Source organism: Chinchilla lanigera, unplaced genomic scaffold (assembly GCF_000276665.1).
Source record: "Chinchilla lanigera isolate Chin_1 unplaced genomic scaffold, ChiLan1.0 scaffold00053, whole genome shotgun sequence".
Taxonomy (NCBI): Eukaryota; Metazoa; Chordata; class Mammalia; order Rodentia; family Chinchillidae; genus Chinchilla; species Chinchilla lanigera.
In genome coordinates this window covers 7,292,739-7,315,426 of record NW_004955454.1, presented here as the reverse complement: position 1 = coordinate 7,315,426, position 22,688 = coordinate 7,292,739, and the positions used below count along the sequence as shown (strand labels likewise).

General features: G+C 42.9%; 2 protein-coding genes across 7 annotated transcripts in view; one reads left to right on the top strand and one right to left on the bottom strand.

Annotated features, from left to right (window-relative positions):
• Positions 1-7,536, top strand: part of LOC102019885 (zinc finger protein 682-like) — a 24,428-nt gene extending 16,892 nt beyond the window's left edge. Inside the window, exon 4 of the mRNA XM_013520220.1 lies at positions 5,189-7,536. Coding sequence (XP_013375674.1) covers positions 5,189-6,654 — 1,466 coding nt within the window. The 3' untranslated portion in view covers positions 6,655-7,536. The remainder of the gene's footprint in view (positions 1-5,188) is intronic.
• Positions 2,404-22,688, bottom strand: LOC106149829. Of its 6 annotated transcripts, XM_013520223.1 has the most exons (7): positions 22,661-22,688; positions 22,061-22,218; positions 18,337-18,391; positions 17,459-17,532; positions 15,706-15,793; positions 14,142-14,233; positions 2,404-3,493 (listed from the first exon to the last, which is right to left on the bottom strand). In XM_013520223.1, exons 4-7 carry the CDS (start codon positions 17,523-17,525, stop codon positions 3,225-3,227), a joined length of 516 nt encoding a protein of 171 aa, XP_013375677.1. In that variant the 5' UTR covers positions 17,526-17,532; positions 18,337-18,391; positions 22,061-22,218; positions 22,661-22,688; the 3' UTR covers positions 2,404-3,224. The 6 variants fall into 6 exon arrangements, 3 of the variants coding, with proteins under 3 accessions (XP_013375677.1, XP_013375676.1, XP_013375675.1); XR_001236251.1 differs by lacking the exons at positions 22,061-22,218; positions 22,661-22,688 and adding an exon at positions 4,319-4,483 and having other exon boundaries at positions 18,337-18,475; XM_013520222.1 differs by lacking the exons at positions 22,061-22,218; positions 22,661-22,688 and having other exon boundaries at positions 18,337-18,475.

Genomic DNA, 22,688 nt, shown 5'->3' with positions numbered 1-22,688 from the left:
TATCATATATAGTAAGATTGAAAGACAGTTTCATCTTTATATAACAGTTTTTGTTTCTCGGGATAGTTTTTCCTTTGATGTGTATTTTGTGTGATATAATTATGGCCACTCTTTTTTCTCTTCTGGTCAGTTTTGCATGGAATATCATAGCTGTCCTTTTAACTTCAGCCTTTTTTGTCTTTAAGTCTTAAATGAATGTCCCGTAGATATTATATAGTGGTATGTTTTTAGGTTTATTTTCATTATTGAGTTTATTCTTCCCAAAGTGTGTAATCCATTTATACTTAAATTACTGGAAATAAATTAATATTACCCTTTTCTTAATTGCTTTCTAGAGTTTTTAGAATTATTTTTTCTACTATCCTCATTGCTTTAATTTATCTCTTTTATATTTATAGTGCCATACTTTCATTTCTCCCCTATTTCATTTTTATGAATTTGTTGTTATTACCATGGGGATTTTATGAAAGCGTGTTGAACATACAGTCAGTTTATTTTAAACTGGCAAGGAATTAACTTTAATTCACATACTAACTTTGTCTTTGCATCTTCCCTCAATGTTAACATTACTGATGGCAAAATGTTTTATGTTACATACCTCTTAACAGATATTTATGATAATTTTTTTGCTTTTGGTTGTCAAATTATATAGCAAACATTTTGTATGCACATTTATTACAGTACTATTGAATTCTATTTGCATATGTCTGTTTCTCAGAGAGCTTTAAAATTACATACATTTTGTGTTGTTAAGCACCATTATTTTACTTTTCAGTGAAGTTCCCCTTTAGCATTTCTAATAATGCAGTTCTTATGCTTACTTCTTGAGCATTTGTATATTTTAGAAAGTTTAATTTTCTGTCACTTTGAAGAACAGGTTTATTATATTCAGTATTCTTGGTAGAGGCCCCCACACACACACCAGCACTTGGAGCATATTTTCTAACTCCTTTCTGGATTCCTGGGTTTCTGCTGAGAAGTCAGCTGATAATCATATAAGAGCACCCTTATACATGAACAATATTTTTTTCTTTCTGCTCTCAAGATTCTCTTTATGACTTTGAAATTTTGATTTTAATGTTTCTTTTCAGTCTTTTTGTGTTTATCTTAGTTGGAGATGGTTGAGCTTCTTAAATTGGGTCTTTTTCCTTCCTCACACTGCATATTTCTCAGTCATTATTTTTTATTGAATTGCTCAACTACACAATTTCTACTTTTTTCTCTTTATAGTTTTTCTTTCTTTGTAGGTATTCTTATTTTCCAAATTTCATTCAGTTTCCTGGGTTCTTGTTTAGCTCATGAAGCATCTTTCAAATGACTACTTTGAATTCTTCAGATAATTCACAAATCTTTTCCTCAATGTCCTTTTCTATTTTTTCATTCTGTGATTAGACCATACTTCTCTGCTTCCTTGTTATGCTGTGTTATGTTAAAGATTTAGCTATCTAGAAACCAACTTACTGTAGATTAGTGCAGTCATTATAGCAAAAAGTATGAAAGTTGCTAAAAAAATACATGAAGTAACACTGGATATATATTCATTTTTAGAGTATTTGTTTAGCATACATGAGGCCTTGTGTTCGATCTCCAGTACCCCAAAAATGAAGCATAAAAAGAGCAAGAAAGTTTCAGTAATCTGTATAGTCACAGGAAGTTAATATTTTGAGGCAGCATCTCCACTGCCATGTTCAGCGCAGCATTATTCCCAACATCAAGATACCATTCTAAATTACCATCAGTGGATGAGAGAATAAAGAACATATATATGTCAGCAGTGGTCAAATTACATAGCAAACATGTTTTATGGACATTCATTACAGTACTATTGAATTCCCTTTGCATGTGTCTGTTACTCAGAGAGCTTTTAGAGACTGAGAGCCCCAATGGCAAGCCAAAGCCCACTTACTATTTATCATGAAGTACCAATAGTACAGTTAAACCTGAATATCGATGTTTTAATTTAGGAAAAAACCCCTCATACATTGAGAACTTTCACCTTAAAAAATATAATAATAATATGCATGCCATAGGTTCACCATCACTAATATATATATTTATCTAAGTAAAACATATATATATATATACATACATACATACATACATATATATGTATATATATGGCATTCTCCTGTCATAGAACACATCAAACATACAGGACTTTATAACAACTGAAATAAGCTAGAAACAGGTATTTAGTTGCTGCATGATTTCTTTTTTAAATTTTATTATTATTATTGTTATTTATTTATTTTTGTCTTTATGAGACAGTGTCTGGCTGTGCAGTTTAGGCTGGCCTTGAGCTCACTTTGTAGCCCAGGCTGGTCTCAAACTTGCAATGGTTCTCCTGCCTCAGCCTCCCAAGTGTTGGGATTACAGGTGTGCACCACCATGCTTGGCCTTCTTTTTTCTTTTTTTAAACTGTATTATTTCATAAAAATGTTTTTACATGCCCAAATAACAGAATAACAGTGGTTGCAGTACAGGACATAAAGCATAAAGATTCTTACATAAAAAAAAAGATAACTACCTTCTTTTCAAAGAACTAGGATAAATTATTAGTATAAGTGAAACAAACTAGTAAATACTGTATTTCCCGAAAAATAAGACCTAACTTGAAATTAATCAGCCTTGAAAACTAGAAATCAAAAATGCCAGACTCAATCAGCCTTTTTGTTTTGTTTTGTTTTGTTTTTTTGTGCTGGAGTCTGCAGATCCTTTGGCCCAGTGCCCCACTTTTCAGGTGTGAGCCACAGTATTGCTTATGGAAACACCCCTCCTGTCGCAATCCAGGTATTGGCATAGAGAGAAAGCCAAGTAATTGCAGGCCACTGCTCTGTTACCTTACCTATGGTAGTAAGTTCAGTAATGATGGCATCCAAAGTCAACTTGGCAAACCCTAGGAACTACTCATGAACAGCCCTTTACCAAAGCAAAAGAACTCTGATTTTAGTGAAGGCAGTTAGTCCCCCTTATATTGACCTATAGTAATTCAGGGCACAAACTTCTCTGGGATGTTGGCAGCAGTGCCAGAGCTCAAACATATCCCTAGACTATATGCCTTCTTCAGAACCACCCCCTTGGACTGTTACTTCCACCACACCTGGCCTCCCACAACAGAATACAGATCCCCCTGATCTGCCTGGTCTGAGACCAGGCCTCCCAGGGGAACCCAGGAGATTCCTATATATCTCTCCCTCTCTCAACCTATCTCCTAAGGCTGTCTCTCACCTGATCTCTCTGGTAGGATATCCCTTAAGTCCTGAAGTAAAACTCTCCTCCTGGGAATTGGCTTCTTTGATCAGGTTAGTCTGTTGGTTAGCCACTCTGTTGCCTTGTGCTGTGGAGAACTCAAGGACTGGATGTTGAGCACACTGTTCCTGGGTCTTCTGACACCGGCAGCTAAAGGTGGGGCATGCGTCTCCCTTGTCCTCCTGGGTCTGGCTGGCACAGGACTCTGGTGTGGTGGTTACATGATTTTGTTCATCTGTGGAATCTAAAAAAGGTTGATCTCAAATGTGTAAAGTGGTGTTTACCAGGGTCTGTGGTTGTTTGGGGAGAAGTTAGGCAGATGTTGGTTATCATCTACAAAAATTTTAGTTAGCTAAGACACAAGAAGTTCAAGAGATGTAGAACATGGCAAGTAAGTTAATATGCTATATTTTTGAGAAATGGTAAGAAAATAATAGTTCTTAGCATAAAAATGATTGTTTAGTAATGTTTGTTTTTAGTTCACTAGACTTAGTTCACTATCCATATACTTCAAAACATCATGATTAACATGGTAAATATATATGATTTAAATAATAAAATAGCAATTCGTAAAAAACACAAAAATCATTTTTTCTTATCTCTGTGGATTGGCAACCTTCAGGGAATACTGACAGCAGTCATTGTGTTAGGAACTGTTGGAAACTCAAATCTGCTTTCATAATGTGTTTGTGTTTTCCCAGTTAAAAAGGTACTAAGACCTCATTTTCTATTCTACCTCTATTGACTTGTGACTGGCATGGCCATCTTTTGCAGCTGTAATACCTTTGTTTCAGCTGTCCTGAACTTTTCATCATATCCATATGATTTCCCACACCATCTAGACAGAGGGCAGTTTTCAGAAAGCCCCTACAAAACCAGAAGTGTGTCTCTGTATTCCTCTAACTTTTTGCAGTCTTATGGGAGAAGGAAAGGATTTTTCATAATTATACTGTGCTTCTGAGGAGAATGTAGAACTGTGCTAGATAAAAGTCTTATCACTAATGTTCCTTTCCTCTAATATGTGACTGTCATTAGCGTTATGGTTATCTGCAGTGCTATGTATACTTACCTGCTTTTGGGAATTTTGACAAAGGTAATCTTGGTAGTATATTATGGTTTTTTTTTGTTTGTTTTTTTGTTTTCTCTTTTTGAGACAGGGTCTTGCTATGCAGTTCAGACTGACGTTGCGCTCACTTTGTAGCCCAGGTAGTATATTATTGTTAAGTCCATATATCTGTAGGGTAGAGAGGGCCTTTTGTTTAATATTCTGCTATCCTACTTATAACTGATAATTATATATATATATATATACACACACATATATATAGTGTATATATATATATATAATATGTATCTTTTGGGTTTTGTTTTGTTTTTCAAACCTTGGATTGGGAGTAACTTGGTCTGTGAGTGTTTCACAAGATGAGCAAACATTTCTAATAAACTTTAACTTCATAAATGAGTGAGCAGTATGAGTGGTATGTCATGCCAAATATCACATGATCATAACTAATGCTTTCTCTGTCTTGCTCTCACTGCTTTGGATTATGAACAGAATGAATTAGTCTTGCCATCTAAGGTTTTACTGTATATTAGTATGTCATTTGTATCTCATGTATGTGTTATTGATCTAATATGTATATATGTTATATTTTTATATAGGTGTGTGTGTGTATAATTGTGTATACACACACACACACACACACCCCTATATAAAATTAGTTGAACACAGGGCCCTCACACTGAGCTTTTATTGGGCGAGTCCCACTGATTTCTCACTTGGGCTCAGAGTTGCAGTCTACCTGCTTCAATTTTACTGAGGGGTGAGATTACAGGAATTCATCACCATGCCCAAAATTGATATAATTTTATGTATTAGATTTGTAAACTATTCACCAGTGTCGTATGTGGCATAATTTGTTATTCTGATTTCTTTCAGCTATGTCTTCTCATTTTACCCAAGGCATTTCATCAGAAAATGGCAGAAAACATTCACTCCAAAATGTGACAAAGGAAAGGCACAGTATTTGTGGCCATGACAACTTACACTTCAAAAAAGAATGGGAAAATGTGGGTGACTATGAAGATCAGAATGCATATTATAATGGTTGTAACAAATTTGTGACAACAAAAGAAAGCACAGCCTTCGTTGCCAGCAGAGATGAAGAACATAGAACATTTCAGAAAAAAACGAAGTTTGTACCTGCTACAGTTAAAGACCCATATATTTTTGTAGGTGAACGTTCACATCAAATTTTGAAACATGCCTATTCTCTTAAAGGAAATCTGGGAAATCTAAGAATGAGATCAGCCCATGCTTCCATTCATCACTTGAAAAGTATTAAATATAGTATTGGATTAAATTTTGAACCATTCATTTCAGTAGACAATAAATTTAAAAGTGAAGAGCAAATTCCTAAATGTGATGAGTTTGGTTCTTTCATGAAAGGTTTATTCTGTAATCAGCAATACCAAGATGTATATCTACCCAGTACCAAGGTAAATAATTTTCATGAATATGGGAAGTTATTTACCCATCCATTATCACCCAGTCAAAATCTAGATATAAGAATCTACAGTTGTAAAGAATGTGGTAAAGCTTTTAAAAGTTCTTCAAATCTTACTAGACATGAGAAAATTCATAATGGAGAGAAACCTTATAAATGTAATGAATGTGGGAAAGCCTTTAATAATTGCTCATACCTCAGTCATCATCAGAGGATCCATAATGGAGAGAAGCTATACAGATGTGAAGAATGTGGCAAAGCGTTTAACTGGTTTTCACACCTTACTCTACATCAGAAAATTCATACTGGAGAGAAGCCATACACATGTGAAGAATGTGGCAAAGCCTTTAACTGTCGTTCACACCTTACTCGACATCAGAGAATTCACACTGGTGAAAAACCCTACAAATGTGAAGAATGTGGCAAATTCTTTACTCGTGGCTCAAATCTTACTCAACATCAGAGAATTCATACTGGAGAGAAACCTTACAAATGTAATGAATGTGGCAAAGCCTTTAACAAGCGCTCAAACCTCTCTTTACACCAGAGAGTTCATATTAGAGAGAACACGTACAAATGTGAAGAATGTGGTAGAACCTTTGGTACTTGGTCTACCCTTTCTCTACACCGTAGAATTCATGATGGAGAAAAACTTTACACATGCAAAGAATGTGGGAAAGCCTTTAGCTATTCTTCTGTCCTTAGTCGACATCAGAGAATCCATACTGGAGAGAAGCCCTACAAATGTAAAGAGTGTGGCAAAGACTTCAGACACGATATAAGTCTTACACGACATCATAGAATTCATAGTGGAGAGAAGCCTTACAAATGCAAGGAATGTGGTAAAGCCTTTATTCGGTGCTCACATCTCACTCAGCACAAGAGAATGCATACATGATAGAATGTTTTCAGATGCAAACAGTGTGGCATAACCTTTAACTTTCCTACTGTCTTTAGTAAATACTTGATGATTATTAATGGAGAGAAGCCATACAAATGTAAACAATGTGGCAGCATTTCAAATGGCTCAACTTAACAGAATGCATAACAATGGAGAGAACACTTTCCAGTGGAAAGAACACTTACTCTACATTACAGAAATTATACTGGATAAAAGCCCTACAGTTGTAAAGAATTTCTCAAAGTCAGTAGTAGTTGAAACCCTGCAAATACAAAGATTGTGGCAAGACCTTTAATGGAGGTTCAGTCCTAATTCAACATGAACCCAGGGCCGTTAAACTTCACACAGTTTGGACAATGTTACTTCTTTAAATTATTTATTTTGTGTTTTTGAAATTATGATTATAGAAGTGTAATAACAAGCAGTAGATGTTTGAATCCTAAATTTCAAGTTACGAAATTTTATCCTAATTACTTTCCATGTGTCACATTTGGGCCTAAAATGCATAGAGTTTGACATTAATTTACATTGACTGAAATATAGTAACCTTAAAATTTAATTTTAAACTTTATAAATAAGAGAACTGTAGAAATATTTATTATGGTTATGAGTTTATGAGTTTGTATCTACTGATAAGGGATGGGAATTTGTGAAACAAAAGTTTTTTTTTTAAAGAGTTGGTCCTTTATTAGCAAACCAGAAACCTCATCTATTTGAAAAATGTGTTGTCTATACTAAATTTATCTACATCAAATGTCATGGTTCCTTCTCTAAAATCTCCCTATACTAAATGTGCTTTTTTTCCACTCGTTACTTATGAAAGATCTTAAAAGGATTAATACATAAATGTTTATAAAATTTTTATGATCTGTTCAGAGATTTTAAGAATTTTTTTTATAAGTGTCTCCATCTTGTTGCCTACTATCTCACTCACCTACCTGACAACTGTTGGGCAGATAACCTGCAGAGGTGATGACCAAAAAGGCCAGTGTGTGCCACACCCTGAGCTCCCATCTCTATGCAGGTAGAACCCACTTGATGGGGCCCTCCCCTCATTATGTGCATCTCACATGAGGTGTTCACCCTCATCACACAGCAGCCCCCTATGCGTCACTGAAGGGGCTTGGTGGACCAGTGATCCCTTGATCTCTAATAGCCAGTCTCATACTTGACAATCATCATAGCAGGGAAGACTGTTGGTTGGTTGGCCACAAATGTTATAGATAGAAATAGTATAGGCAATCAGACAGGACCTGGCCCTGGAAGGAGCCAGTATGGAAGACAAGATACCTTGCAAATGAAGACGTATTTGCTGCAGGCCAGACCTCAAGGCAAAAGACTAAATAAATGCACCCACTTACCTCCCTATGGATGGACATCAGGGATTGATATTCTAACTAGGTAGCAATCACCTTGAAGAGTCACTGACTCAACCCTCTACAGGAAAAGCCCCTGTTCTGTATTCATGCCTGCTTGCTACGTGAGTCCCCATTTGATCCCAGTTTAATCAGTTTTATCTGAACAATTATACTTGTAATCTTACTGGCTGATGTCCCACCTCATGCCCACCTTGTAGTTTCCCCTTTTTTCTCCAACCTTGGGCCTACCTTACCTTGTGGTTTTGCTCTATAAAAGTCCCTGGAAAAGACAGGTTCCCTGGGCAACCCACTCAGGTCCTCCTTCTGTCCCTCTCTTGGACAGAAGCTTTCTTTCCTTCAGTAAATATATTCTGCTCTTAACCTCCATTGTTCCTAAAATTCATTCTTCCATTTTAGAGAACAGGAACCCATCCCAAATATCATTCAGGTTGGAAGTTTTTTTCCCCCCTATATCACAGACACCTTGCTAAAGTTGGTTATGCTTATCTAGGATGAATTTAAAGGTTAGAAAAGTCTTAAGTTGTAAGCCTGACATTTTAAAATACAGTGGACACTTGACTTACAAACTTAATTCATTCACAAGGGCTGGTTGTAACTCAAGATTTTTTCCCATAAGAAATGATGGATATACCCATAATGCATTCCAAATCTCCCAAAGTACCCCTTAAGTTTTTCATAAGAAAAAAAAGGGTTGTATGTCTGAAATTTTCCAGAAATGCTAATAATTATTTTCTAGTGTATTCACCAAAAAGTTATAAATTGTGTCTAGTTTGCCAGAAACAGTTTCATAGTGTCCTCAGCATTCAAGTTGACATCTTTGGCTTGCAGGAAGGCAGGATGAAATGAAAGGGGGTTATTGTTCGGAAGGAGAGTCCGCTCCTGTAAGAACAGCAGGAATCTGGTTCTCTGGTGTCCTTTCTCTCCTTGAGAGAGTCTGTAGTCCACTAAGACCTGCTTCTGGCTCCCTAGGTCTCAGCCTTTTCAGAACTAAACACTGGTTTAAGGTTGTCTGTTTCTATCTTTTCTCTAACTGTTCTTTTGTGTACTGTAGCAATTATGTAAAGCACTGACTGAAATCATGCCCACAAACATGCACATCTGAGCTCAGACTGATACTTACAGATGCTTTTCTGGCATTGTCTTTGTTTACAAGCAGCTGGCATTTGGGTTGTAACTTGACTTTGGTCATAAGTTAAGCCTAAAATTCCAGTTATAACCCAAGTTGTTAAGCCAGTCATTAATGAGGGTCTAACTGTATGAGCTTTCATCATTGGGATTTCATTAAATATGGACTTTGCACAGATTTATCACCAGTTCAGCCAAGTCATTCTACAACAAAACGCACCTTTCTAATGTGCCTTTTAAGCATCAGCCTTGTGGCTTCAAGTAGTTTCAGTGCCTTAGAATTGAGGAGCATTAGGAGCTTGTGGTTGGCCCTCTTGTACCATATAGGATAGACGGATTCAGTACCTAGGACGTTTCTGTTTTCCTATTGAGAGAATGGGAATAAACCTTCCAGAATTATAAGGTGGAAAAATAACACCTGACTGGTGTCTTGGTTACTTTTCTCGTTGCTGAGACAAAATAGTCAACACTCAAAATTAAGGAAGGAAAGATCTGTTTAGCTCACAGCTTGTGGAGGTTTCAGTCCATACTCGGCTGGCTGCAGGGCAGAGTGGCTCATGGCAGAGGGCAACAGTTCATGGTGGCAGAAAACAGCGAGAACAGCAAAAGCAAAAAGGGAGGAGCAAAGAAAAAGCGGGAGAGGAGTAGCAGCAAGCAGCCTCTTTCCCTCCCTTACATTGTATGCAAGCTACCTGCCCCAGGGTTGGTGTAGCACTCACACCCATAATCCCAGCATTGGACCATGGATCAATCACAAACTTGAAGTCTACCCCATAATTGCATGACACTTTTGGGGGACATCCAGACACAAACCATAACACTGGTCAGCAATAGACAGTTTAAGTACACATCTTTGTAATTAAAGTATTACCTATGTACATGAAAGCTCAGTACAATCTTAGAGGAACATTAACTGGTTCATTTAAAACATGAGACAGTCTGACCCAGGGGAACCTTAAAGGAAAGGAAAGCAATAAAATAACCTGGAGTTAATATACTTAAGTCTTGCTACTATGATCATTAAAAATACAGGGCACTTACCGTAAACCAGCCATTCTCACGGGCAGTGCCATACCCAGTATTACAGTCTCCTGTGGATCAGTGTACACCTCACAGCTCTGCCCTCAGCATGTATATGGCCAAGGTGCAGAAGAGAGGACAGCACAGCAGCAAGTTCCATCCAACTTTCTCCTGCCCTCTGTCCCTGAAGTGGTCATAGGAACTATAATTTCCCTCTAGAAGTCCTCTGTAGATCCCAGCATAACTGCTCTTGGTCTCCCTTTGAAGTACTCCTGTGACAAATGTCCTCCCCGTGGCCAGGGAACAGACAGGAAAGATCACAGCAACCCAGGGCTGGGGCCCTGGTTCATCACTAGCAGGTCAGTTGTCCTTTTCAAGGTAGATTTCTCTACTTGTTTTCTCATCAGCATAAAAGTACATTACTTTAGGTTGTTGGGCCTTCATTTTGAAGGTTCCTCTGTCTCCTACAACAGTTAAATAAATGTGATCTACTTTGTCTCAACAATCTGTATTTTGTTGCTCTGTGCCAGCTGTGACCCTGAGGGTGGGTGAGGAAAGCATGCACCCATCCTGCTCACACTCCTCACCTTGGCAGAGGTAGAGTATGACATCCACCTCCTTGGGGATAGTATCCCTCACTGTCCTTGCTCCTCTTCCACTTACCCACAGGACTCTGAGGCAGCTGTGTCCAGAGCCTTTGGCTCCCACCCTGCATCCACTGTGGGGGGTGGTGGAGCCCCCCCCCCCGTCCCAGTGCAGTATTCTGCTCCTCAAAAGTCACAACCCTATAAAGAAAGGGACGCCCTCTTGCCATGGAGTTGCACCCTTGACCTGCTTCCCAGGGAGGCATTTGTAGCTGATTCCCAGAACGCCTAAGGTTTAGTTCATCTCCAGGGATCCGCCCAACCAACCAACCAGGAAGCTCTGACCTGGAGGCTGCACTGCTGTCCAGATACCCACCCTCGGGAAATTTAGCCAGTCAGCAGCAGGTGAGCAGAACCTGCATGGTCCCTGAACCCTGGGTGCTCTGCTGCCATACTGCCATACCCCATCTGTCTGCCATCACCAGCTACATCAGCTCTCTCCTGAGCGTGTCCACACTGCAGACTGCTGTAGAAGGTAACTCCACCACAAGGACCCCAGCAGGATCTGGGCTACCTTCCCTAAGGGTTACCTCTTCCATCGCCCCTATATCAATGAGGAACCAAAACAGTCATGTGGGATTTCCAGAGCTTTTGTGGAATTGACACCTGTTTCCACTACCAGCCACCACGGGGACACAGAATCCTTAGGATTTGGAGTGGGTGAGGAGAGTGCACCCAGAGGAGGCTGTTCAGAGGGGCAGAGCTCCCTTCAGCATAGAACAATAAGCCTCGTCCAGGCAAGACTCAGCCCCAGCCTTAACTTCAGCCAGACCAAGGGTGGGAGTGCTGTCTCAAAGTAGCTGCTGTGAGAGGGATGAAGAGGTGAAGAGAGGCACAGGGAACTGTATAGCAGCCCAAAATTACTAGGGTCTACTGAGCACAGCTATTTGCCTACACTGAGATTCCTGTAGTCTTACTTAGTCTAAATGAAAACCTGGGGCTGGGGATATAGCTCAGTGGCATAAGTGCCTGCCTGGCAAGCACAAGGTCATGAGTTCAATCCCCAGTACTGCAAAAAAAAAAAAGAAAACCTGAGAAGACACTATTGCCTTTCTTAGTATTTGTGCCCTCCCTTGACATTCCAAATTCAATTAGTATTCCGTCTTGAGTGATCCATGGCACTATCCATGGCACCATGAATGATGGTGGTGCATTGAAGATAGTTTGCACAGGGACTACTGTTTCTCCTTGATTTGAGTTTTGTAACTAATGTAAAGATCATGGAGGAAACGAGCAAGATGCTCATGCAGTTCAGGCTCCCACACTTGGGACAAGAACAGAATTGGGCAGAATTAGAAAAGCACAGCTAGAAGGCACACTTGCAGCGTTAAGTGTTCCCTGAGGCCCAGAGCCTTGGGTCATCACAGTGTCCATTTCTCTCTGTCTCTGTCTCTGTCAAAGGGAAAGAAGCATGGAGACCCTTTGCTATCAGCATAGTTTGCTTCAGTTGTGTTTCAGTGCTCAAGATTCCTGTCAGAAGCATGGAGTCTTCATCTGTGGCAATCATTACTGTTACACTGGCTTCAGTAGGAAGCTGACAGCTCGGCTTGTCACAGTGCATTTTTAGTAAGTGCCTTGTGTGCTGAGGGGAAATCCTCAGGGTCCTCCCGCTTCTGGAGAGTTTGCCTGCTATTGATAAGGCAAGCAAGTCCACTGAGAAAGGCACTCACAAGAAAAACAAAAAGGCAGGAATGAACAAAGCTTTATAAGAGCCGGCTGATGGACAGTCTCTCACCAGGAGCCAGAGAAGATGTCTGTGCCAATCTGGGTCTCTCCTTAGGTTTCTATAGTAACCTCATTTTGGGGAATCTTACAAGAATGTCACACAATTATGACAAAGTTTACTTCTCCTGGAAGGTCAGACAACCGAATTCCAAATAACCATTGCAGTTTAACTTTTAGCCCTGTTTGTTCTGTTCCCATTTTACGACTCTGCTCTGCTGAGTTGATAACTAACTAAGAGGACTAGGGTGAACTACAGCTTAAGTGAACTTTAAGTGACTTCTCTTAATATGGAGTTAAAAACAGAAAATGGAGTCTCTCCTGCTCTATGACTATTAGCCACCATTTTCTTCCACAGCTGCAGGGCAGTGTGTGGGTTCTGTCCTCTCCACCACCTGACTGCCTTGCAGGGACAAAATAGGTTGTTGTACAGCCTTTTGCTCGGGTGCTATTACTTCTTCTCCGTTCCCTGTGTGTTGTGCTGGAAATCACAGTCTTGAGGACCTTCAAGGCCTTGCATCTGCAGTGTTAGCATGTGGAGACTTGATGAGCCCAGCCTGGGAAGAGTCGAGAGGGTTGTTTGCTTTAGTTTTGTTGTGATTTGGCACCTTATATGTAGTTTATTTACTTAGCTTAGACCACAGCTAATTTCTGCTTTCTTCAAATTTAACATTCTTTTTTACTTTGTTGTTTTGCTGATTGTGTGGACCAAGACTTTGCATGTATCTATCACCCAGCGTGCCCTAGTGTATGTCTTAGAACAGTTATCCAGCAGTGCACTGTCCAAATTGTCAGCCATGTCTGTATGAGGAAAACCAGGAAGTCACAGGTGAGCTGCTACTAACTAAAACCCTTTAGTCTTAGCAGATTTCCATTACTGGCCTGTTTCTGCCCCAGGATCCTCTCTTGGACCCCATATTGCAGTTAGCTGTTAATTTATCTTGGTCCCTTGTGGTCTAACCAGCATGCAGTTTTTCCCTACTTCTCATGACTTTGACACTTTTTGAAAAATATTGATCAGTTTTGTTGTCAGGCATCCCTTCATTTGGCTTTCTCAGATGTTTTCTCATGATTGAAGTAAGTTATGTGTTTGGGGCAAGAATAGCGCAAGATGATGCTGTCACCTCATAGGCCCTCTCGTAGGTACACAGAGGGGCCTGGGAATAGTCAGCCCTGTGGGTGTTGACAGTTATCTCTCTATACTCTTTTCTGAGGAGATAGCGTCCCTGTAGAAAGGCATGTAGTCATGGTAATTTTAGTGAACACGTGCATTCCAGATGACTCATCATATTTTAGCCATTTCCCCAACAAGGCTGATGTTGAGAGGGCTGGTACCCAAAAGGTAGCAGAAAGCAAAATTTCAGTTCAACCCATAGAAAGAGTGTCAGGAGAGAGCGAGTATCCAGGCAATGGGACATGAAAGTCCAGGCCATTATCATATAAAGCATGGTCTCTATAGGGGCTCTGAGCGTGGACCGCTCCTGAGAGCAGATAAAGGTGAAAGCAGTATATCCCACTGCATTGATCTGGCGCTGCACCACCTGGACCCTGTCTGGGGCCTTCATGCTGCAGTCCAGCAGGGAGGTTGTCATACCTGTGGCCAGTTGTAAAACTGACTGATGGTGGTGCAGATGATAAAAGTCAGATGTTCCATGCCTCTGTTGTTCCCCTGGGACCAGGTGGAGCCTGGAGAAGGGTAGGAACCTTGTTATTCAACAGTTCCTGAGAAGGGGTCAGTGTTACCAAGTCCTACTGCAGGCCACAGTCCCCTAGGCCCAGGACTGAGCCCAGGGCTAGAGTTCAGGAGCCAAGGATACAGCTCAAACCTTATGGAAGTCTCTGTGTTCTATTCCTTGACCACTATAGTACCCGGAATAGGAGTGACACAGGCTGAAATGACAGCAGGAAAGAAAGAGTGCTATTTTTCCCGCTCAGTGTTTATTAATGCACAGAACATGGCTCAGGGCTACATGGAACAGACAGCGCCTTCTGCTTCCTCCATGTCTGTTTTCATGCTCAGGTATACATTTACTACTAGTGCTACTATTATTAAGATTACTACTACTGCCACTACCACCACAACTAGGAACTTAACTTTAAGTGTGGATTGTGGGCTCCAGTACACAGCAGGTGCCTAATAAGTGCTGAGGCCAATTGGGTGTCCTGTGCAGATGGTACATATCCTGGGTGCACTGTGGTGAGCACTGTTCCCCGACGGGCCAGGCCTACCAAGGCTGTTTGTCCTGCTCCTTGCATCTTCATCGTCCCTCACTGGGGAAGCATGGTTGGTCCCAAGGTGGCTATGCAGAAGCCTCAGGGTTCACAAGTGTGCAACAGTAGAGCTGAGGTTTAGATAGAAACATGAGCTCGGAACCCAGGAGTGTTAGGAACCTGACCTCCCCTTCCTCGTGGCCTCCCACGGTGCCCCTGTGGGGCTCCCACACTCTCCTATCCATCCAGAGGCCGGTCAAGCTCCTCACGAGTCCGAGACTGTCCAGGGAGAGGCTGGCCAGGGGTTCCAGAGAACCTCCATCTGAGGGAGACCCCAACCAAATGCAGGACCAGCTCTCCCCTTCTTCGGGGAAGCCCACACACTCCTGTACAGAACTCAGCTCCTGCTCTCCGGAATGTAAACTCCATGAAGGTTTGTGCTGCACCCAGCATTCACAGTTCGCAGGATGCTGGTGACACCTCAGTGTGAAGTTCACGCTGCCAGGCTGCCTCACGCTCCCTGAGATGTGTGGGTCTTGTCTTCCCAGGCACTTCTCCGGAGGGGTGCAGCTGCCAGCTGCAGCCACTGAGTCCCCTGGGAACTAGCTGAGGATCCATCACCGCGAAGCAAGGTCAGGTGTAAGCACGCTGCTCCCCAAATGGTCTCTGTTCCAGAGAGGGAAGGGATTGCGTGGCTTGCTGGAATGGCGTGCGGGGGAGATGGAGCCTCACAGAACCTGGCTCACAGCCCCAGTCTCCCCTCTGTTCTCCGGGTGGCCTGATCCCCACCCTTCGCTCTGTTTTCCTCCTGTTGCAGACCAAGCCCCGGGCAGCCTTCCAGCAGGAATCACAAGTACCAGAGCCGCCGTTTGCTCCAGCTGCTACAGTCCAAGCTTCCCATTGCTCTACTCTTGGAAACAAGCCCTCCATCTTGACCCGAAGCTCACCTTTTCAGTTTGTCCCGAGGCCCACTACCCTTGCTGGAGTGAGACAGGATTCGGGTGCTTCTAGGGGGAGGCCACGAGAGTGTGACATCTGTAACCAGAACAGAAAAATAGAACTTTAAAGTCAGAGTGTTTTCCTTTAGAGACAAGTGGCTTCATCACACCTCCTCAGGCCTAAGATGTAAATCCCTTCCCTCCTCTCCTCAGCCCAGATCAAGGGACAGACTGCGCAGATGCTGGCGGCACAGGTTGAGGCCCCATTTCATTTCCACAGGGAGTGAGGGAGCAGATGAAAGCCGGGAAGCACGGAGGAAGCCTGGAGACGTGTAGTGTGTGGCTGTAGTCCCTCTCCTCACTGTTCTTTACTATAAAAGAGCCTTGCACAGTTGGACATGAGGAGAAAATGCTTTGAAGCAAGTGAGACCCCTCCATCTCCTCAGAGCGAGCCTTGAATAAAGGCTTTCTTCTCACCAAAATAAATGGCATCCTTTGGTTTGCTCAGTGGCAAGCTATCACACTGAGCATATGGACCTGAGTGACCAGTAGCACATGTACTGCACTTGTGACTTCTTATGTCAGTGGATGACGCAGAAATGGATCCTGGGAGAGAAGGTATTTTCTTGCCTTTTACACTGAATTATGCTAAGTACCCAAAACATGCCTGTATACAATAGGTGCATCATATATGTGTGTGCAATAAATGAAATCAACCAGCTTCTTTGTGGGTACCTCAGTGTACCCCAGGCCCCTCAGTTCACCCTCAGGGTTCCTGCTCTGGCTACTTCTAGGACAGGGATCCCCAAGATGGAAACTAAAATGTCCATTACCAATGGGGAAACTGCTTTGTCTGAGGCCTCAGGTAAGTGAGGTGCAAGGCTGAAAGCTTTTTCAGGGGCAGGGGTGAAAGGCATGCAGGAGAGGCCTACAGGCCTGGGTGACCCCCCATGCGGTACCTGCCCAAGGACAGGCACTTCCAGAACTCATCTTCCTTGGTTCTGACAACACCACTTCAGAGCTGGTTCCTCTGAATACCCCAGTTTCTACATAGCAAACTGGGGTATAGAGAAGCGCGAGTCATTCCCAAGACCTAAACAGAGGGTGGTGAGCCCCTTGGCATACAAGCTGGGCAGGATCCTTTTCAACAGCAGGTCCATCGCTTGCTGTGTGGTAGCAAATGATTGGTAGCTTTGCTAGAAACTGTGGAGGAGAAAGTGGTTCTTGTGAAGCAGAAAAGGCACCAGGAGGTTCACCATGCCCTTCTGGGTGTGCTTGGAGAATTTCCAGATAGGCATGCACAGCTAGGCTTGAACCAGACTCACTTTTGCTGTGAGGTAGGCCAAACAGGGAGGTTCAAACATGGAAACTATAGCTATATTGGTCACTTTTTGTCACTGGAACAAAATAATCTGACACAGTTTAAAGAAGAGGTTCATTTTGGCTCATGGTCCGAGTTTATGTCTGGCTGACTTCAAGCCAGAAATGGCATAGTGGAAGGGCACGGTGGAGGAGAGGTGCTCAACACATGGCAACCAGGAAGCAGAGAGCGAGAGAGAGAGAGAGAATGTGAGAGAGACAGAGAGAGAGAGAGAGAGAGAGAGAGGGAAAGGGAGGAGCCCACTTAGAATCTACTCTTCCAAGTCATGCCCTCAGCAGCTCCCCACCTCCAACACGGGCTGCACCTCCTAACAGCACACTGAGCTAGGAGCTCATCAGTGGTTTAACCCTTGTTGAGTACATCACCTGCGTGTCTAATCACCTTCTGAAAGCCGCACCTCTGAACACGTGGACCTTCTAGGAGACATTGCAGATGTAAACCGTAGCATCAGCAAACTGCAAAAGAATTCAGTGTCATATGGTTAAGTGAAATAGCACAGAAAGATTTTAAATACTCATGCATGCACGCTGGTAAAAAGACATGGGCACACACACACACAACCAGGGATGGGTTGGGCCCATTCAGGAGGGATCACAATTCAGTATGGTGGCTCACAAGACTCTCAGCTGCTCTGTGTCACATTTGAACTCCCCTGGGAAAATGGTCATGGGTCTCAGAAATGATGGTGGCCTACTGCCTCCAAATGTGGCCACATCCTCCCCTGTGCAAGCTGGGAGACATCATAAGAGCATCTTGACATGTCCTGAGTCTCCAGACAAGGGGGCCAGCTGCAGTTGGCCATGGGATGTGGGTGCCCGGCAACCAAGGTCTGACTTCAATTTGGTCCATTGTCAAGGAAGGGAGTTCATCTCCTGGAGTCCCCTTAACTGACCTCTTCCTCACACAGGCCTTCAAAGGTCCCTGTGCTACTCACTGCTACAAAACAAGTGAAAGGTGGCCTGGGGAGACAGCTCAGTGGCATAAGTGCCTGCCTGGCAAGAGTAGCGTCCTGAGTTCGATTCCCAGTATGAAAAAAAAAAAGCTTTTGCTGGGCAAGGCCAGCCTGAGCTACAAAATGAGCTCAAGTGCACCGTGAGACCCTGTCTCAAAAAAGACAAAAAACTAAAACAAAAACCAAGTGAAAGGCAATTTCTAAAATTTCCATCATTTCCATCAATATTCCCTCAATAGTTATTAGCTATTCCATCATTTCCGTTATTAGCTAGTTTTGATAATCTTATAGTATTTTATTTACTTACTTTCTTCACTGGACCTTTCTCTTCTGTTTCCTTGTCATCAAAATCATCATCATCCCTGAAAATGAAACACGCCAAGATATTAAGATATTAAGAACTTCCCAAATTTAAAGAGTCTTGACCAAGAAAACACTAAAATCAGAATCTAGGACTGGGGATTTAGCTCAGTGGCAAAAGTGCCTGCCTGGCAAGTGCAAGGTCATGAGTTCGGTTCCTGGTACCGGAAAAAAACAAACAAACAAACAAAAATCAGAATCTAAGAGCTTTGAGCATCCATGTTCACTGTCTGTAGGATTAACCTAACTATATCACACCCCCTCATGGAATTTAGGTGTGAGGGTGATCCCATACCGAGAATAGGTTCTGAGTTAGGACTTTACTGAGAACATTTGGTCTGGAATTTTTTTAAACCACAATGCAGGGAAACATTTGAACTGCAAATACCTTATGTCAGTGGTGGCCAACCTATGGCACACATGCCACTGCAGGCACATAGAGCACTCTCTGCTGGCATGCAAGCCAAGTATCCCCAGCATCACCTCATATTTTAAACCACAAGAAAATTTCAGCATCACCCCGACAACCAAGCAGTGCATGGTTGACCGTGCACCTGCTTGGAAAGGAATAGCAGCACTAGATGATGACGTCATGATCTGAGACTCATTACCTATGCGTTGTCTGAGCTTTCACATGGCCCGCCAGTGTGCTGCTAAGGGTATGTGTGTGTGTATATACATATTTGTTTGGACAGGCTGTGAGTTTTACTACACTTGTTTTTATCAACACAAGTTTTACCTTTCAGTTTTCTTATGAAAAACTGAAATTTAATATCTACGATTTAGCAAAGAGATGTTCTAATGAAGAGACTGAGAGTTTTTTCATGTTGTATTGACCCCCTGGCATATTTGAATCTGCAGCATCATATTAGTTTTTTTGTAAAGAATTTATGAAAACAAAAGCAGGGGCATATATATTCTGCCAGTCCAAGGATGTATGTATTTCCCACAAGGTGGGAAATACACTCAGAGGCCTTTTTCAGAGCAGGCCAGAAGTTGGTGGTCAGTGGAACACTGCCCCCTTGTGCTGGTGGTCAGCAAATTCAAGAGGAAGCCCAGCTGAGAGTCACAGCCATAGATTGTCTATTCAGGGAATATCCAATTCTTTAGTATTAACTAATAGTGGTAGCTATGTTTGGTATAGAGATAGATTTGGGTTGGGGGCTTCATTTTTCTTTTAATTTTGTGTTTTTATAGACTCTAAGTCTTGAACAACAAAAGACGACTATCGCAAAAAACAAAAAACAAAAAACAAAAAACCACAAAGCAAAACTGAGAACAGATAGTGGAAGATCACCCCAAGAAGCTGGACAGAGTCACTTCGAGTGACTGAACACAATGGGAAAGCATTATGTGTTGTGTGATGAAAGTGTTTCGTGTCACACATCAACTGTCAGATGGCACTCTGACATCAAGCACAAAAGTGTTGCCAAACTTGGTGAAACTGCAAGGAAAAGTGTTTCTTGAAGGGAAATTGAAGAAATATCATTCCCAGTATTTTAATTTTGTGGGGGGGATTTGCTTTTTTGTTTTTTGGTTTTTTTTAGACAGGGTCTCACTATGTAGTTCAGGATGGCTTGAGCTCACTATGTAGCTCACAAGGGCCTCAAACTCATTGTGATCCTCCTGCCTCAGCCTCTTGAGTGCTGAGGTTACAGGCATGCGCCTCCACTCCCAGCTCCAGTATCTTAGCTTTTGCAACTATTTTTCTAAAACTTCATCTGATAGCTGCCAACTTTCAAATTTTACTGTGCATAGCAAAACATGTTTAGCTCCTCTCTGATGGGGATTTTATCAGAAAGGCCATGTTGTCCGGGAGTCATTTCCCTTTTTCATGATTTCCTACTGAGGAACAGGCCATGGCATAGATTGTGGAGGGCCCAACTATGTGACTTAAACTCCCTGCAGTCCTGAGGTTGGAGTGACCTTGCTTCAGAGCAGGGAGGTATAGGAAAGTCACATGCCCCCTGGCTATAGGTGTAATGCTATTAACTCTGCACTCCTGAAGCAAGATAGCATTTGCTGAGAACAGTTGTCAAAATACAGGCATTTGGGTTTAGAGAAAATCTGGTTCCTCATTAATTTAATCCTTATCCACCCACTTTCTATAGTTACTGTCCCATGAAATGTATGCTACCCCCACCCCTGCGCTTCTTGCTAGCCAATAAAACTAGCCAACCACAGAGGTAGCCAAGTCATTCCACAGGAAGCGAACTCCTCCCAGTCCCCCTTGTACCTGAAATTTGTCTTCCTGTCTTTATTCCCCATCATTCCCCCTACAGGCATCTGAGGGTCTGATCAGCCCTTGGTAAATTCTAAAACAAGGATAAAATTATGCAACGTATCTCTGTGGTGCCATTTAGCAGAAATTCTGTTAAAGATTGAATACTGCTTGTGGCAAGTGATATTAGTCAGGAGCTCGCCACTGACTTACAAAAGGCAGCCTGTTACTCCGTGTGCACGGATGAAGGCACAGGTATAAACAATCATGCAAGGCGAGCAGTAATTTGTGTTATGTTGTTGGTGACGTCATGAGAGAAGAGCTGGTGAAGCTGGTGTCTTTGCCTGGAAGAACACAGGGGGTAGGTAATATGTACAATGCTGTGACAGAGGCTTTTTTTTGTCACAAGACCAGAAAAAGTGGTTTCAATTACTAGTGATGGGGCACCTTGCATGGTGGGAACAACATATAGTTTCATATAGGTTTTTTTTGTTTGTTTGTCTTTTTGAGACAGGGTCTCACTATGCAGGTCAGGCTGCTCTTGAACTCACTTTGTAGCCCAGGCTGGCCTCGAACTCGCAATGATCCTTCTGCCTCAGCTTCTCGAGTAGTTCTTTGTTAAATAAGCGAAATATCCAGTGATTCAGTTTCATTGTATAGTACATCAAGAATCTCTGTGCCAGGGAAAGCAGCAAAAAACTAGATGATATCCTCAAAGATGTCACAAAAATGCATCGTGGATTGCATCGCGGCTCATGCTCTGAATTTTTGACAGTTTCAAGCACTTCTTGAGTGTTTTACTTACTTTGCTCACTGCTGAGACAAAATACCTGGCACCCAAACTTAAAGGAGAATTTTAGTGACCGATTTTTATAGTTCTGTACGATGGAGACAACCCTGTGTTTTCTTCTCCAAATAAGGCCAAATGTGAAGAACTTGATCTTTCCTGCTGTGGACCCCACGGGATAGGACAAGACCTTTGGATGGTTGAGGAGACTGGAACTAACCCTGTTTATCCCGCACCCCACTGACCTGCGCTTCGCAGGTCAGCGATGCCGTTGCTGCTGCCCCTGTATCTCTCCCTACTGTGGCCGCGCTTGGGAAGGGTGCTTCTCCTTCCTAGGGCCTGGCCTCTGTCACATGTGCCCCTTGTGCCTGCAGGTGAAGGAAGACCGGAAGTACACTGCCATGGTCATAGACAGGACATTCCTCTGCTTGCTCATCCTCTGCTTCCTGGGAACTGTGGGGCTCACTGTCTCCATTCCTGACTGGCGTTATCTGACTTCATGTCCCTTGTGTTGGCCTCACGTTAGTTCTGCCAACCACATTCCGACACCTTTAACTGTGGCTGCCTTCAGAGTATCCTTTGGGGTCAATGCCATCTGCCCGCAGTGCCTCTGTGGGGTCCCTAGAGTGGCCCGGACATTGCAGCCTCCTAGGCACATTTCACCTTGACATCACTGCACCATGGTGTGATCCGCTGGATGCAGAGCCCTGCTTTGGAGGCTGCAGAGTGGAAAAGCTGAAGGCGTTTGCTCTGCAGAAGGTTGGCATGTGACGTGACAATGTGAGGCGGAGGACGATGTTCCTGGAGGAGGATTGTGGACCCTGAGTGACAGAGGGCATGCGGGGGGATGCAGAGGAGGGACCAGGACAAAGAGAACAGAATACAACTCCAGGATGGCACATGGGAGAAAAGGGGAGGAAGCCTGGGGGTGGGAAGACGAGAAACAACTCTGTGGGTGCAGGGAGGAGCCCAAACTGTCGAGGAGGAGCAGACAGGCAGATGTCTACCTGCAGGCAGCAGAGCCATTCCCCCCCACCCGAGGCACCTCTGACCCCCTCTTCCTCTGCACTGCACCTCCCTCTTCCTTGCTGTAAAGTGACTGTCACCAGGCAGCAGAGCTGAGCCACTGCCTGCGGGACACCCTCGCACCAAACCATGCAGTGGACGAATGGAAAGCAAGCCATCCTGAGTCATTCTTGTTCCAACTCAAATTTGCAGTTTGAGCTGCAAAGCTGAGGCAGGAGGATCACAGTTCAAGCTTACCCTGGTGTGGGCCGGGGATATAGCTCAG